Source organism: Ursus maritimus, unplaced genomic scaffold, assembly GCF_017311325.1.
Source record: "Ursus maritimus isolate PB19 unplaced genomic scaffold, ASM1731132v1 scaffold_4, whole genome shotgun sequence".
NCBI classification, from domain to species: Eukaryota; Metazoa; Chordata; class Mammalia; order Carnivora; family Ursidae; genus Ursus; species Ursus maritimus.
In genome coordinates this window covers 68,166,303-68,182,672 of record NW_024426552.1, presented here as the reverse complement: position 1 = coordinate 68,182,672, position 16,370 = coordinate 68,166,303, and the positions used below count along the sequence as shown (strand labels likewise).

At 38.4% G+C, this 16,370-nt stretch overlaps 1 protein-coding gene across 1 annotated transcript in view; it reads left to right on the top strand.

Annotated features, from left to right (window-relative positions):
* The first annotated feature begins 339 nt into the window (after positions 1-339).
* FYTTD1 (forty-two-three domain containing 1) overlaps positions 340-16,370 on the top strand; it is a 28,950-nt gene continuing 12,919 nt past the window's right edge. Inside the window, exons 1-3 of the mRNA XM_008708402.2 lie at positions 340-579; positions 4,789-4,917; positions 15,153-15,301. Coding sequence (XP_008706624.2) covers positions 474-579; positions 4,789-4,917; positions 15,153-15,301 — 384 coding nt within the window. The 5' untranslated portion in view covers positions 340-473. The remainder of the gene's footprint in view (positions 580-4,788; positions 4,918-15,152; positions 15,302-16,370) is intronic.

The window sequence follows — 16,370 nt, the reverse complement described above, 5'->3', positions numbered from 1 at the left end:
TTTATAGGGTCTATCCTGCCTCTGAGGCTGCATTGCTGTGGGGTGTGAAAGGTTCGTGTGTACCAAAGCTTAGGGGGCCCTTCTGAAGCAGGACAGAGTGGAAGGACCCGGAGGAACACAATCTCATTTAAGGCATGCGATCCTGAGGTTCTCAGGGTCCAGCATCCCCCAATTTGGGCGGAAAGGCGAATAGCTAAAACAGCGGCCTTTGCAAGCGTCCAGAGCAGCAGGTGCAATGTTTCCTCCTGTCCGGCAAGGGCCGCTAGGAGCAAGCTTGGGCGCGGAGCCCCTCTCGCCGGCCGCTCGTCTCTGTAGCCCCTCCCCCCGTCCGCAGCCGCGGGTGGGAGAGCGAGGGTACCGCCAGCACGCGTGCGCGCTCCGTCGGTGCGGCTAGTCTGCGTGCGTGAGTGGGAGGTGGCAGGCCTCGGTCTGTGGCCTTCTCCGCTGACTGTTCCAGCGCGACGTCCCCAGCCATGAACCGGTTTGGTACCCGGTTAATGGGAGCTACGGCGACCCCACCGCCGCCGCCGCCGAAAGCCCGCAGCAATGAAAACCTTGACAAAATTGATATGTCTTTGGGTAAGGAGCCGAGTTGAACCGAGTTGGAGTGGGGGGAGGGTGTGGGTGGAACCAAGTACCGCGGTTTGTGGGGGAAGGGGCGGTTGGCCGCAGTTGTCGGTCGAGTTTTTCCTCGCGGGTGGGCGGAACCAAGTCCGGGCCCGCGGGGACAGGGGGAAGCGCCAGCTGGTGCGATGGTTGAGCCGGAGGGACCCGGGCGTCCCCTCGGCGGGGCTGTGTCTGAGGAGGGGCAGTGGGGGCTGGCGGCGCTGCGGGCTGGGGGGTTTGGAGGGTCGAGGAACGCTACCACTCGCGGACGATCCCGGCTCTTTGTGAGGAAAACTCTGCGGGTTTCCCCTCAAGCATGTTCGCTGTGGGCGGTGTCAGGGGAGCGAGGGGAGAGGTCCGACCGAGCCATCCTTGCTGAAGAAAGCCCTTTGAGAGCCCGGCTGGGTCTGCGTTCGGTTAAAGTCGCTGGTTCACGGGAGGGCTTGTTGGGCATTTTGTGCGGCCAGGCCTACGCCTGGCGCGGTGCGGACAGCGCAGAGACGCCCCCGAGAGTTGGCCATCTCTGCCGGGCTCCAGACCTCGAGGCCCCGTCGGGGCACCCACCCTGGAGCGTTTGTCAGAAAATATCATCAGGCAAGGGCTTCATCAGATGGTGTTTTATTAGGAGGTGCCTAGGAAGGCGCACTCTCCTTATCTAGGCCTCAAAGTTAGCTGATTAGGAAAAAAGCAAAAACCGAGGGAGAGATTGACATGGATTAATGGGAAGCCGGGTGAAGCGTGGGGTCCAGCCCCTATAAGGAAGAGTGGGGTGTGTTGGTGAGGATTTTGCAAAAGTAGGAGGGTCGGTGATTCAGTTAAAAATTCATGCCTAACACTAGTGAGGCACTAGCCTCTGGATTAGCCGGTTCAAAAGTTACTTTTTTGGTAGAGATTTAAGTTACCGTTATCAGATGTGGTTCTGCCTGCTCTTTCTGTGGCCTATAGTTTTTCGGATAAGTGTTTGAGAAGTACCTGACAGGTGGCTACAGAGGTGTGTAACTTTTCCAAGGAAGGTATTTTTCTTTTTTGCTGTGGTTTTCCTGCAAAGTTTTTAGTCAAAAATCAAGAACTCTTGGATTGTTGTGATTACCGCACATCAGAATCTAATACGTGAGTTAAGTAAATCATCAGAAATAATAGGTTGGCCTCAAGTCTTGTCTTAGTGATAGTAGTGAACTCTAAAGAAATGAGAAATCTTTTCGGCTAAGGCCAAGAAGAATTTAATAACGGGTATTTATTGAGTGCTTACCACCTTGCAGGCACTGACCTAAACATTTTATGTGTGTTAACTCGGTTTAGCCTCATAATAACTCTATGAAGTTTGTGCTTCTAATGATAAAGAGCATGGAATCCAGAATCACACTGCCTTCAGTTCAGATCCTCTGCCACTTACTAGCCATGTGGTCACGGGCAAATTATTTCTCACTGCTTCATGCGTAAAATGTGGTAATAGTGCTTGTCTGTCTCAGAGGGTTGCTGTATTAAATGAGTCCATAGGCATATATAAACTGCCTCAGAACAGTACCTGGTACACAGTAAGCATTATATTTACATAAACACACTATGTAAACCATTGTTGTTATTCCTGTTTTACAAAAACTGAGGCATAGAGAAATAACTCGCCCCAAATCATATAGGTCAGAAAACCCTGTCTAGTTGCAGGAAGTGTTAAACCTGTATTATAATAACCAATGCATTTTTTTTAAGTTTCTAGGTTGTTTTTGTATGTGTTTTGTTTGGTGGTTAGGATGTTCAAGTGAAGAAAATGGAGGGATAATTCTCTTTGAAGGTAGAAACGGAGTGCTCTGATAGCTAAAATAGATGTTGGTTTCTTTTCTCTCCTCCAAGAATAGATAGGTTCAGGTTCCTTTTTTTTTTTTAATTGAGAGTTTTACAGAAATGGGATGAAAAAATGGTACCTTTTTTAAAAAAGTTTATTTTTTTAGTAGTCTCTATACCTGACCTGGGGCTCATTTTATGACCCTGAGATCAAGAGTTGCATGCTCTTCTGAGTCAAGCAGGCACCCCGAGATGGTACCTATTTTAGACAATTATTATGCTTTGTGAATATTCCACTTTATCAGGTCTGCAGAGGTTTAGAATCTGATTTTTGTTTGTTAAATTGTGACTGTATGAATTATATGAATATTCTTATAGAATATCTTCCAAGGTTACCAATAGCTGGCCTCATTGCGACTCAGTTTCTTAATTTGAAAATAGGTATTACAATACTTCATAGAATTGTGAGAATTAAATGAATACTAGTGAGAACAATGCTTCTTGGTTACTGTCATGGAAGAAATTTTTTTTTTTCCCCTGATACGTACCCTACCTACCTGAGTAGGAGAAAGCCATTTTCTTCTTTTAGATGGAAGAATCCACAATCATTTAACTTGAGGATTTAGATGATAAAACATTTAGATATAAAGCGATTTTATATTTTATATGCTTTTCTACTTTTAATTTTGTTATGTTTATACTTTCTAAAATGCTCTATTTTAAAATTAACCTAGTTAGTCAAAATTATGCTTCACCTTTTTTTTTTTTAATGATTCCCCAGCAAATTCATTTTTTGGTGTACTCTCGTGGCTCTGAGATTTCAGACTTCTGGTGAAGAATAAGTAGTACCTTGTTAAAGGAAAGTAGTTTTTCAAAAGTATTCCCTTTCTGTCCCCTGAGAATATAACATGTTCATGTATCTGATTTCATGAAACCTTTTTTTCTTTTTCTTTTTAAGATTTTATTTCTGTGTTTGAGAGAGCGAGAGAGCGCGCACAAGTGGGGGTGAGGAGGGGCAAGACGGAGAGGGAGAAGCAGACTCCCCACTCAACAGAGAGCCCAATGCGGGACTGGGTCCCAGGACCCTGAGATCATGACCTGAGCTGAAGGCAGATGCTTAACCAACTGAGCCACCAGGGGCCCCGGAACCTTTTTATTTTAAAACAAATATTTTTGAGTGTCTTGTATGTGCATGAATTTATTTTAGAGGAAGGACTGACTTCAAGAAGATAACAAAGTACTTTGGAGAGATTTGAATTTTTTTAATGAATATTTGTGATTAAGAGTCTTAAAGATTACTGATGGGTTAGGTAGTGTAATATATAAGAAAGGATTTCCATAATATATAATTACTCCTTTTACTTCAGAAAAGACTAATTATATTAATATAGTTGTTAGGTTCTTGTATTTAGAGCAGTTTGGAAAAAATAATTGCAGTTAATTAGTTTTGTGAGATTTTATTAAATTGTTGACCAGGTTTATTTGCTTTACCAATCATCAAAATTAATATTGGAGTTGGAACTGTGAACAAAGTATTTGGATATTTCTTAAATTAGTATTTTTGACTTCTAGTAATCTTTTAACATTTGTAGATAGAAATCTGAAGTACATTTAGCTTCCTGATCTTCATATTGTTGTGCTATGGTATTAGAGCAATGTGATGTTAGTAAATTACTTTGGGAAAGGTTGAAAGTGTTTTTGAGAACAATGAGGATTTGAAAGATCAGGTAGAAAGCAAAGTAAGGTAATCCTGAATTATTTTGCAAGAGGAGTGGAAAATCCATATTATTTTCTTTTTGTACTATACCTTTATTATGTACTTGTTTTATTTCATATTAGCTCTTGTTTGATTCTATCAGTAATTTTAAACTTAACTGAGAAAAGGAACCATATTTTACTTGTGTTTGTTTTCATTCTAGCACAGCCTGTCAGTATGTTCATTGCACATAGTGTATGCTCAATAAATATTTGCTGAATTGAGGTGAACTTCTTTAGAAATATACTCTTTTAATTGAATGATTTTATTTTTTTTATGCCTATGGTTCTATTGGAAGGTGGTCATCTTTAAAAACTAGACATCTCTGTGATTATGAAAAGTAAATATGAATAATTTTTGTAAACAGGCTTATGCTTTTTTGTATGCATCAGGTTAAGAAATACTGTGGATAACAGAAATCTTCATTAATTGGTAGATCTGCTTTGGGCTAGTGAATTGAACTTTTCCTACAAAACTTTTTCAGTGCTGCAAGTATATTGACTGATTTGACTTTTTATCTTCTTACAAAAGTGCTTTCAAAGTAGCAAAGAAGTTAGGGACATAGGAAATCTATCAACTAGAAAATGAGACAGTAATTGAGTCATTAGGTTAAAATGAAAATAATCATCACATTTCGTATATCACAGATGATATCATCAAATTGAATCGAAAGGAAGGAAAAAAGCAGAATTTTCCGAGACTAAATAGAAAACTCCAGCAAAGTAGTGCTCGGCAATTCAGGATGAGAGTGCGATGGGGAATCCAACAGAATTCTGGTAAGTTTTACAAGTAAGGTTTAATAAAGAGCTATTACTTGTGGGTATGCTATCTTTAGTATATACTTAAAACGTGGAGGAAATATATTAGTACCCTTTGTGATTTGTATTTTCTCTACTCTCAGGTTTTTGTTTAATCTTGAAATCTGGTAAACATTTTAAGTTGCTTTAAATAGGTGATAACCTTGTTTCTTAAAAACATTAGGTCATTTTTAAAGTATGTGAGTATATAAATAGCGTAAGTTATATTTAGGGCTACAGTATTGTAAAGGATTTTACATATCATGAGGTTTTATCTCCTTCCCAGTTAGGTATTTCTTTAACAGTCTGTCTGGTGGGTAATTACATAACTCCAGCATATATCCAGTGAACGAGCATACTACTCCACAAGACAACTCCATTATTGGAGACAACTCTGTTTACTAGGAAGTTTTCTTAATTTGAATTAAATCTTGCCCACCTGTTAACTCTACAGTTTCTTTTCTATATGAGAACTTTTTAAATATGTGGACACTATTCTGCATGGAAAATACTTGCAGACTCTTTGTATTATCATCTAGGGCTTTTAGGATTTGTTAAATACTCAAAAGGTAACACTCAGAATTAAGTGCCTTAGATGTGACCTAATGATCTTGGAACTGTACATATACAGTTATTTTTGGCAATTTGGAAGCTTATTTATATACAGCCATCTTGTTCCAAAATGGATTTAAGGTGGTAACTGAACCCTATTAATTTGATATGACTCATTAATTTTTTTAGCAGTTATATCAGTGTTTTAGAATAAACCTTTGTCCAAATTAAAAGACTCTAGATCTTTTTTTTACACATGTAACAAATGTTTGATGAACTAGCTCTTAAGTTGACTTTTATCCTGTGTGTTAAAAAACATAAAAAATAGGGGCGCCTGGGTGGCACAGATGTTAAGTGTCTGCCTTCGGCTCAGGGCGTGATCCCGGCGTTATGGGATCGAGCCCCACATCAGGCTCCTCCGCTATGAGCGTGCTTCTTCCTGTCCCACTCCCCCTGCTTGTGTTCCCTCTCTCGCTGGCTGTCTCTATCTCTCCGTCGAATAAATAAATAAAAAATCTTTAAAAAAATAATAAAAAATAATTATCTGAGGGCTGAGGATGATTATAATTAGTTCTATCTATATCTAACAGTTAGTATGCCATCATACCCTCAGAATAGTCTGTAACTGAGGTTAGACCCTACACAAAATTTTATTCTTTTCTAATTTTTTTTTAAGATTTATCTATTCATTTTAGAGAGAGAGAGCACACACGCGAGTGTGTGTGTGCATGCACATGAGTGGGGCGAGGGGCAGAGGGAGCGAATCCCAAGCAGACTCCCCGCTGAGCACAGAGCCAGATGCAGAGCCTGACGAGGGACTCCACCCAGGGCTCAGCCCCATGACCCATGAGAGCACTACCTGAGCTGAAACCAAGAGTTGGACACTCAACTGACTGAACCACCCAAGCGCCCTTTCTCTAGTAATTTCTTAAACAGCTGAACCCAAGCGAGTAAATTTTGTGACAGATATTTAGCTATAGCAAATGAATGTTGAATTCCAGTGATTTATATTTAAAGATTCTTATAAATCTAACTCAGCATACCATATTTTATATGTGATTTGCTTTAAAATAATTTCAGAGTTCACAGAAGCCAGAAGTATATTTGTCAACACTAGCCACATGTTAAATACATGATAAATGCCCTGAAATGCCCAGGTTCTCAGGGTATTTAGAGATGTGATCTTTTACTTCAAGGAATTTCTAGTAACAGAGATAGGACAAAAAGCATGGAGTTGAGAAATGTCATGAGAGAAATTCCAATAGTACCATAGGACTTTGGATAGATTTTGTGCTAAGAAAATCAGTGGTGATTTAATGGATAAGGTAAAATAGGATCTGGTCCATGAAGGATAAGCAAAGCTTTCCTGTTATGGGGGTTATGATCTGAGCTTTAAGATAAATGATACCTAGGGGCAGCTTAGGATCTTATAAGATTGAACCTGTGCTTGTTTGTTCTCCAGTTACATGTGACAGAGCCTAAAATAGAACATCTGCTTCTGTCACTGAATGTGCAGAGAGACAGAAGATTGTCTCAGACTCTGATTGGTTAGAAGTTCAGATTTCCCCATTGTAATGTCAATGAGGATGTTAGCTTGGAAAACACATGAGATAGAGAGCCTTTGGCAGACTCTCAATAAATTATTTTTATTTATGTATTTTTTAAGATTTTATTTTTTTAAGTAATCTCTACAACCAACTTTGGGGCTTGAACTTCAACCCGGAGATGAAGAGTCACATGTTCTAGTGATTGAGCCAGCCAGGTGCCCCTCTGAATAAATTATTTTTGATGGCTGAACAAATAAGTGAATAAAATCTTCCTAATTCTTGGCCCAAAATATAATTTAGTCACTCATAAATATTTGTAAAAACAACCTGAATACTCTTCAGTGGTGGAATAGTATACAGCATCAGTTCTCAAAGTGTTGTCCAGGGGCCTGGGGAATCCCAACACTCAAGGGGTCCACAAGGTCAAAACTATTTTTGTAATAATACTAAGACATTAACTGTGTTTTCAGTGTTAACCCTCTCACGAATGTTTTCCAGAGTCTACATGATGTGTAATAATAAAATTGAACGTGGTAGCAGATACGAGAATGTAGCTATCTTCTATTACCAAAGAGATTTGCAAAAATACAAAGCAGTGCTATCATTCCTTTTAAATAGTTTTGGGTTTTTTGGGGAATATAATTGTTGTTTTTCATTAAAAATATGTTATTTGCCCTATAGTGGGTTTATTATTGTTGTTTTAATGAAATAAATAGTTTTTAAATGTTTTAGTTTTCATTTCTAGTATGATAATATCAATAAACATAAACCCACAGAAACAAAAATTCTGGAGTTCTCAGTAATTAAGAGTGTAAAGGAGTCCTGAGGGGCGACTGGTTGGCTCAGTCGGTTAAGCCTTTGGCTCAGGTCATAATCTCAGGGTACCGGGATCCAGCTCCACATCGGGCTCCCTGCTCAGTGGGGAGTCTCCTTCTCCCTCCCCCCACTTGTGCACTGTCTCTCTCTCTCACTCAGATAAATACATAAAATCTTAAGCAAACAAAACTGAGGTCCTGAGACCAAAAAGTTTGAGAATGGCATTTCTTTTAGAGGTAGAAGAGACAGGGGAATATTTGTATGTTGCTTTGGAAAGGAGCCAGTAATATGATTGCATTTGCTCTGTGAGTCGACATTTCCCAAAAACCCTTCAAATCTTTGTGTAAGTGATCAGACTCCAGAAAGTACTGAGGCAAGTTGATAGGTATATGAGAGAAATTCACGAAGGGAATGGGTTAAGGATTCAAACGTAAGATGAAAATTCCCATCTCTAGTTTTAATTGTTGTCAATCTTGGTCACGCCTGTGGAGCTTTATAAACTAGACTGATGCTCTGTATTTCTACTGAAGCAGAATCTGCCAAAGTTGAGCCTAGAGATATTTTTTTTAAGCTCCATATGTAGTTCTGGTACATGGCTAGGGTTAAACTGCTCTGGTACAGCTGAAAATGTGAAAGGATCTTTATAGAGGTAGTAGTCGAAGTACTAAGAATGAAGATACCCTGGAAAGATAGGAGAGAGCTTTCTAGAGGGGCTGGAACGGATGAAAACTAAGAAAAGATGGGGTGTCTGGCTGGCTGAGTCCGTAGAGCATGCGAATCTTGATTTTGGGGTTGTAAGTGCAAGCCCTGCGTTGGACGTAGAGCTTACTTTTTTAAAAAAAGAAAAAAGCTAAGGACTTACTATATTAGATGATGTCTTTAGTACCTCGTAATGCTTTTTGGAATAAGGCACTTACAAAAGGTAAGAAGGAAGAGAATTGGGACGGTACATATAGGTCTTTCTTTCTTTATGAAATGTGACAATGAAAGGGTGAAAAATAGAACCATTGCTAAAACTGAGGTACAGCTGATGAAGTTTGTTTAAAGGTATAAAGGGAGGAAGGAGGAATGGATGACCTAAGCTTGCTAGAAGGTAGAGAAGCCACTCATAGAAATAAAAGTGGAAAGAATAATGAGTATGGGGACGATGACTATAGCAGTCAGAAATAGAAAGTACCCAGGAATAGAATTCTATCTTACATTTCTCCTTTTAATCAGTTTTATTCTTGTTAATGAGACTTTTCTCATGAGTCTTTCTCATCTAAGCTTAAAACTTTGGTATAAGAATGGATTCCTTCTCTCTTTAATCTTTCTCTTTGCTAATTCATTCATTCTTTTGGAATACTTTCAAATTTCTTTGTTCCACTCCCCATCCTTTATCATTTCATGTTTGAGTACTACACTAGCATCTGAAGTGGTGTCATTGCCTTTTTCCTCCCTCTTTCATTCAAAGATACTCCGTCTAGACTGATGTAACATGATCATGAATTCTGTCACCCCTCATTCTTTGTCAAGTGTATTCTTTATCCCCACATAAAGCCCTTTGATTTGAGGCCACCACATTCATTTACTTCTTATTCTTTTTTTTTTTTTTTTAAAGATTTTATTTATTTATTTGACAGAGATAGAGACAGCCAGTGAGAGAGGGAACACAAGCAGGGGGAGTGGGAGAGGAAGAAGCAGGCTTCCCAGCGGAAGAGCCTGATGTGGGGCTCGATCCCAGATCGCCAGGATCACGCCCTGAGCCGAAGGCAGACGCTTAACCGCTGTGCCACCCAGGCGCCCCTCATTTACTTCTTAATCTTTCCCCATATCTCAATATGCTGTGGTTACTTGTAAGTTTATGTTTATCTCCCTAATCAAATTTTGTCTGTTTTATAAAGCCTAGCTGAGAACCCACTTTTTCTGTAATAATTTTTTTTCTTTGGAAATGTATCCTAGATTATATTTTTTACCTTTTATTCTTTAGTTTTTATATTACAGTTTGGAAAGTTCAGTTTTTGGAGCCACACTAACTTGCACCTTGATTGATGGCTGTGCCATTTTCTTTTTTTTTTTTTTTTTTAAAGATTTTTATTTATTTATTCGACAGATAGAGACAGCCAGCGAGAGAGGGAACACAAGCAGGGGGAGTGGGAAAGGAAAAAGCAGGCTCATAGTGGAGGAGCCTGATGTGGGGCTCGATCCCAGAACGCCGGGATCACACCCTGAGCCGAAGGCAGACGCTTAACCGCTGTGCCACCCAGGCGCCCCGGCTGTGCCATTTTCTAACTGTGACATCTGGGTAGTCACTGTTCTTTACCTCTTTTGCTCACCTGCAAAATTAAGATGTTAACATCAACCCCATCAAGTTCTCATTTAAAGTACTCAGCACAGTGTATTAACAGAGTTAATGGTATCTGTTTCATATTTAATACAAATAAAAATAACAAGTAGTTGTAGATTTAATTTAAATATACAGCTTCCCTCAACATGCTTAGTCTTTATTTGGTTGCAATTCTAGAAGAAAATCACACATAGAACAACAGTAATTTGGCTTCAAAGGGCACCTGGCTGGCTCAGTCAGAAGAGTGTGTGACTCTTTTTTTTTTTTTTTTTTTTAAGATTTTATTTATTTGACAGAGATAGAGACAGCCAGCGAGAGAGGGAACACAAACAGGGGGAGTGGGAAAGGAAAAAGCAGGCTCATAGTGGAGGAGCCTGATGTGGGGCTCGATCCCAGAACGCCGGGATCACACCCTGAGCCGAAGGCAGACGCTTAACCGCTGTGCCACCCAGGCGCCCCAGAAGAGTGTGTGACTCTTGATCATGAATTTGAGCCCCACATTGGGTGTAGAGATTACGTAAATAAATAAAACTTTAAAAAAACCCAATAATTTGATTTCACAGTTTAAACAGTTGTGTCTTTATTGCTTTTCCTCTGGTTGTAAAAGTAATCAGTACTTTAGGACTGAGGCAGAGTACCCAAGAAAGCAACAAATCTGGAAGAACTCCCTGTCACATGGAGTTGCCATTCTGGTGGAACCCACTAGGAAGCCACCTGTGGGGGTGATGCAACTTTAATTCAATGGAGGATGAGTAGGGCCAGAACTATAGTGATGCCTAGGACTAGATCTGGGCAGATGCGTAGGGCCCAGCATTTAAGGTGTCACTCACTCAGATTTTGTGCCCTTGGTGCTTCTCTTGCCTCACCAATCTCAGCTTGCTGGGGAGGGGTGATGAGTACCACTAGGTGTTCTGTGCCCCAGAATAAGTCTTGAGGTGTACAATGGAACCTGAAAGTAAAAATCCTTTCTCTAGAGTCTCTCCAGTGTTCTCTACTTACCAAGCTTAACACTGTGCCAGATGGTAAGAGAAATGTTCCTGTAATAGAAGCAGGGCAGTAAAGAGTGAATTGGGAGCTGAAAGGCAATACGTTGGTAAATCGTTCAACCATTATAACAAGTTTTCCTGTCTTGTTGAGCTCTGTTCTCAAAATAGGTACACTACATAAAAGCATTCTGGAGTTAAGTAAGTTTGGGAATACATACACTATTATCCCCAACTTAGAAATTGATCACACACATTAGTCCTAAGACATCTTGTAGTGAAGAAAACTATTTTAACTTTTTTTAGTTTGGCCATGAAACTTTTCTGTTAGAAGACCTGTTACCATATTGCAGGTATGTAGTATTATACAGGATACCATTCTAAAGACATTCCCCCCAAAATTAGAATTCCAAAGTAGAAATGCATAGGGCACCTGGGTGGCTCAGTCGGTTAAGCGTTTGGCTCAGGTCATGTTTGAGCCCTGTGCTGGGTTCCCTGCTCAGTGGGGAGTCTGCGTCTCTGTTTCCCTCTGCCTGCAGCTCCCTCTGCTTGGTTTCTCTGTGCCAGATAGATAGATAAAAACTTAAGAAAAAAAATAAAAATGCCCAGTATCACAATTGTAACTTAGCATGGTTCCCTGGAATTTCTGGCCATTGCAGTAAGAAATAGAAGAATTTGAGGTGCAATTAGAAAAAAGAAGACCATATCATTTATAGGTGATAATAGTTATTGCTCAGTAATCCCAAGAAAATAATTCGGGTTCCCCCCCCCCCCAAGAAAAAAATTTGAAAGACTATAGAACTAAAAATAAGTTCAGTGGGATGGCTGATTGAAAGGTATTAATTAAAAACCTCAGTAGCTTTTGGTAATCCCAGGAATGACAATATGAAAATTATTGTTAGAAAAGGGATCTTTTTTGTGATTGACAACAAAATATGTCAAATATGGAGTAATAAACTCAAAGATAAAGACTTACGTGAGGAAAAGTTTAAAGCTTTACTGAGTTTAGTGATAAGCCTTGAATAAGTGGCAAGACATACTGTGTTTATGAATATTGTAAAGATGTCAATTCTTAAAAAATTAATTGTAAATTTAATATAATTCTTTCAAAGTATCAAAGGATATGGGGGCACCTGGGTGGCTTAGTTGGTTGGGCATCTGCCTTTGGCTCAGGCCATGATCCCGAGGTCCTGAGATCAAGCCCGGCATCGAGCTCTCTGCTTAGCAGGGAGCCTATTTCTCCCTCTCTCTCTGCTTCTCCCCCTGCTTGTTCTCTCTCTCTCTGTCAAATAAATAAATAAATAAAATCTTTAAAAAAAACGTATCAAAGGATATTAAAACTTGATTCCAGGAAACCTACTTACAAACATGACAGTTCCTGAATGGAAGAATAGCAATAGCCAAAAACACATGGAAAATGTCCATTCTTCTAGTAAACTACCAAATAAGACAGGATTTTTTTTCAAATACTAAGTGATAAAGATTAAAAAGAATATTCGGCATTGTCAATGATATGGAAAAAGTGGCACCCTTATGTTCCTGGGAATATGAATAAATACAGTCATTTTAGAGGGGATTTTTTACAACATGAATCAAAATCCTTAATTTGCTCTACTATTTGATAAAGCATTTCAACTTCCAGAAATTTATATCTTTTTTTTTTTTTTTTTTTAGGATTTTATTTATTTATTGGGCAGAGAGAGACACAGCGAGAGAGGGAACACCAGCAGGGGGGACTGGGAGAGGGAGAAGCATGCTTCCCGCTGAGCAGAGAGCCTGATCCGGGGCTCGATCCCAGAACGCCGGGATCATGACCTGAGGTGAAGACAGCTGCTTAACTACTGAGCCACCCAGGCACCCCTAGAAATTTGTATCTTGAAGAAATGATCAGATGTATATGAAAATATCTCTAGAAATCTAGAGAAATGTGAATTTGACTTGCTATTTATTTATTGATTAAACATATGTACTTGTAATATTCTTATTGCATATTACTGATACTTTGCAACTCTGTAAAATTAGAGGTAAATTTATATAATTGGTAGTTTTTTTTAATTGTGCAGTAGAAAAAAAATCCTGAAAATCATGCCCTTTTGCCCCCTGTAAGACATTTACCAGTTTTGTGTTTTAATATAGCTATTTTATTTAAAGATTCCTTTTTTCTGCCACTGAATATAAAATCCAGCTTTTTCTGTTTGCAGTTTGGAAATGGATTTGTTTCCCTGCTATGCTCTTATTAATGAGTTAAAAAAAAGTTTGTTGCATCTTCACCTTCCCCCCCCCCGAAAATGTTATTTATAATAATTTAACATTAGAAGTAAGTGAAGTGATCACTGTGAGATTTTTGGATCAAGTATGGCACATTAAAAAATAATACGATGAGGGGAACCTGGCTGGCTTAGTGGGTAGAGCGTGTGACTCGTGATCCTCAGGATCATGAGTTCAAGCTCCTCATTGGGCATGCAGCGTACTTAAAAAAATAATAATACAATGAACCGAATATTAAAGATTGGAAAATATTCACAATGCAGTGTTAATGCACACTTCAAAATAGTACATAGATTATGAAATATAGTTTCCAGGAAGATTGATTCAGTGCACCTTCTAGGCACTTGGTACTACAAAATTGTGAATTACCTCTCTGATAGTCTTGAGTTGTTTAAAAAACAGAAGTAAAAATGTTAACTTTTTAAATGTGTAGGAGTAAAAGAAAAGACTAGCAAAAGATGGAATGTTAGTGGTTATCCCAAGATGATGGGATGATGGGTAACTTTTATTTTCATTCAAACTTTATATTAAGATTTCTGCAGTGAACATATTCATTTTTTCATAATTAGAAAATATTTAGGGGTGCCTGTGTGGCTAAGTTGGTAAAGCATCTGCCTTTTCGGCTCAGGTCATGTTCCCAGGACCCTGGGGTCAAGCCTCACGTCGGGCTCCCTGCTCAGTGGGGAGCCTGCTTCTCCCTCTGTCCCTTGCTTGTCCTCTCTCTGGCTATCTCTCTCAAATAAATGAATAAAATCTTTAAAAAATATATTAAAATAAATAAGATACATAATGGGAAGGCAAAATCAAGTTATGTCATGTGCCACAGAGATTAAAATATATTCATTGGAGCTCAATAGGGTCTTTAGCAAAAGCAGTTTAAATACAGTAGAAATGAAACCAAATTGCAGCATAGTAAGTAAATGAGATAAGAGATAGTGACCCACTCAAGATGAGTGTCGTTCAGTAGAAATAAAATGTGAGCCACATATGAATAATATACGTTATTTAACCCAATATATCCAAAATATCTTTGCAGTGTATAATTAATACAAAGTTATTAATGAAATATTGTACTTTTTTGTTACATCTTAATTGGACTAGTCCCTTTTTCAAGCATTCAGTAACCACATGTTAGTGGGCACATTGCACAGGGAAAGTTGTTCATTGAGAAAATAATGCAAGAGAGAGGATAGCTACCAGGGAAACATGAGAATCTTAGAGTCCTTTGCAGTCCATTATAGCAACGGAACTTGCTGGTGCAGTTTGTTGCCTCTTTAAAAATGAAATAATACGTAATTTCAAAAGAAATACATATAAATAATGTAATGATAGTATGTCATAGTAATATAAGAAATATTATATGAATAATAATAAATGAAAAATAAAACCCTTGTACCTTCCACCCTGCTTAAGAAATAGAATACCCTGGGGGCGCCTGCATGGCTCAGTTGGTTAAGTGTCTGCCTTCAGCTCAGGTCATGATCCCAGAGTCCTGGGATTGAGCCCCATATCAGGCTCCTTGCTCCAAGGGGAGCCTGCTTCTCCTCCGTCTGCCTGCTGCTCCCCCTTCTTGTGCTCTCTTTCTCTCTCTGTCAAATAAATACATAAAAATCTTAAAAAAAAAAAAAAGAAAGAAAAATAGAATACCCTGTGACCGACCTGTGTGCCCTTCAGTTGCATTCTTAGATTGGTTTTCGTTTTTTTTTTTTAAATCCCCTACAGGTTTTGGCAAGAATAGTCTGAGCCGCAGAGGAAGAGTAATGCCTGGAAAAAGACGTCCTTATGGAGTTATCACTGGCCTTGCAGCTAGGAAAGCAACTGGAATTCGAAAAGGAATTAGTCCTATGAATCGACCACCTCTAAGTGATAAGGTAGGATGATGGCTTAATCCTGCGTCAGATACCCTTTTCCTTTACTTGTGCTAATGTGTCTGTGAATGAGTAGAATATTTTTGTTGAGGGAGTATTTTATTTGAATATTTTGATTTTTTTTAATGTAGTGCCTTGGAGCTTATGTAAAAAATAAATAAAAATTGTCATGCATGAAGAATACCTAAATTTCCACATTCTTATATAAAATTTATGTAAAATTTTTTTATAGGTTTCTGATTTCCTTTGCCTTTGTGTGTTTGTGTATGTACAGTTTTTAACAGGTTATTGATGTGTAATTTTATACTATAAAATTCATCTTTTTAAGTGTACAATTCAGTGAATTTTAGAAAATTTACAGAGTTGTACAATTATCACAACAATCTAATCTTAAAACAGTTCTATCAATCTAAAAAGAAATCTCATGTCCATTCAAAGTTATACCTCATCATCTACCTCAGGCAACCACTAATGTACTTTCTGTAGATTTTCTGTAAATTTGCCTTTTCTGCACATTTCATATAAATAGAATCATATGATAATATGTGGTCTGGCATTTAGTTATGGTGTTTTTCTTTTTTTATTACTGAATAATATTCCATTATATGGGTATACCATATTTTGTTTATTCATTCACCAGTTGCTGGACATTTCAGTTATTTCCAATTTGGTATTATGAATAATGTTGCTGTGAACGTAAGTAAGTCTAGGTATAGGTTTTTATTTCTCTCGGGTAGGTATCAATTTTTAATTAGACTACAGTTATTTACCCATTATAAGTTAATGACTTTTCAAAGTTTAACTGAAGTTTTATTTACTTCTCAATGACTAATTTTTGAATTGGCTGATGCTTTCCTTTAAATAGTTTCACAGGTGGTTTTTCTTCTGATTCTTAAATTTAGTAAGTCCGAGCCACCAAGGAATTCCATGTTCTATTATTCTATTTTTTAATTTTTTTGGTTTCTCTGATTATTCAAGTAATACATACTTGTAAAAAAAAATTCAGGACTTCATTCTTTAAATTATGAATATGCGTATATTCTGGGTAAGAGCCACACCGTCTTAGATTCTG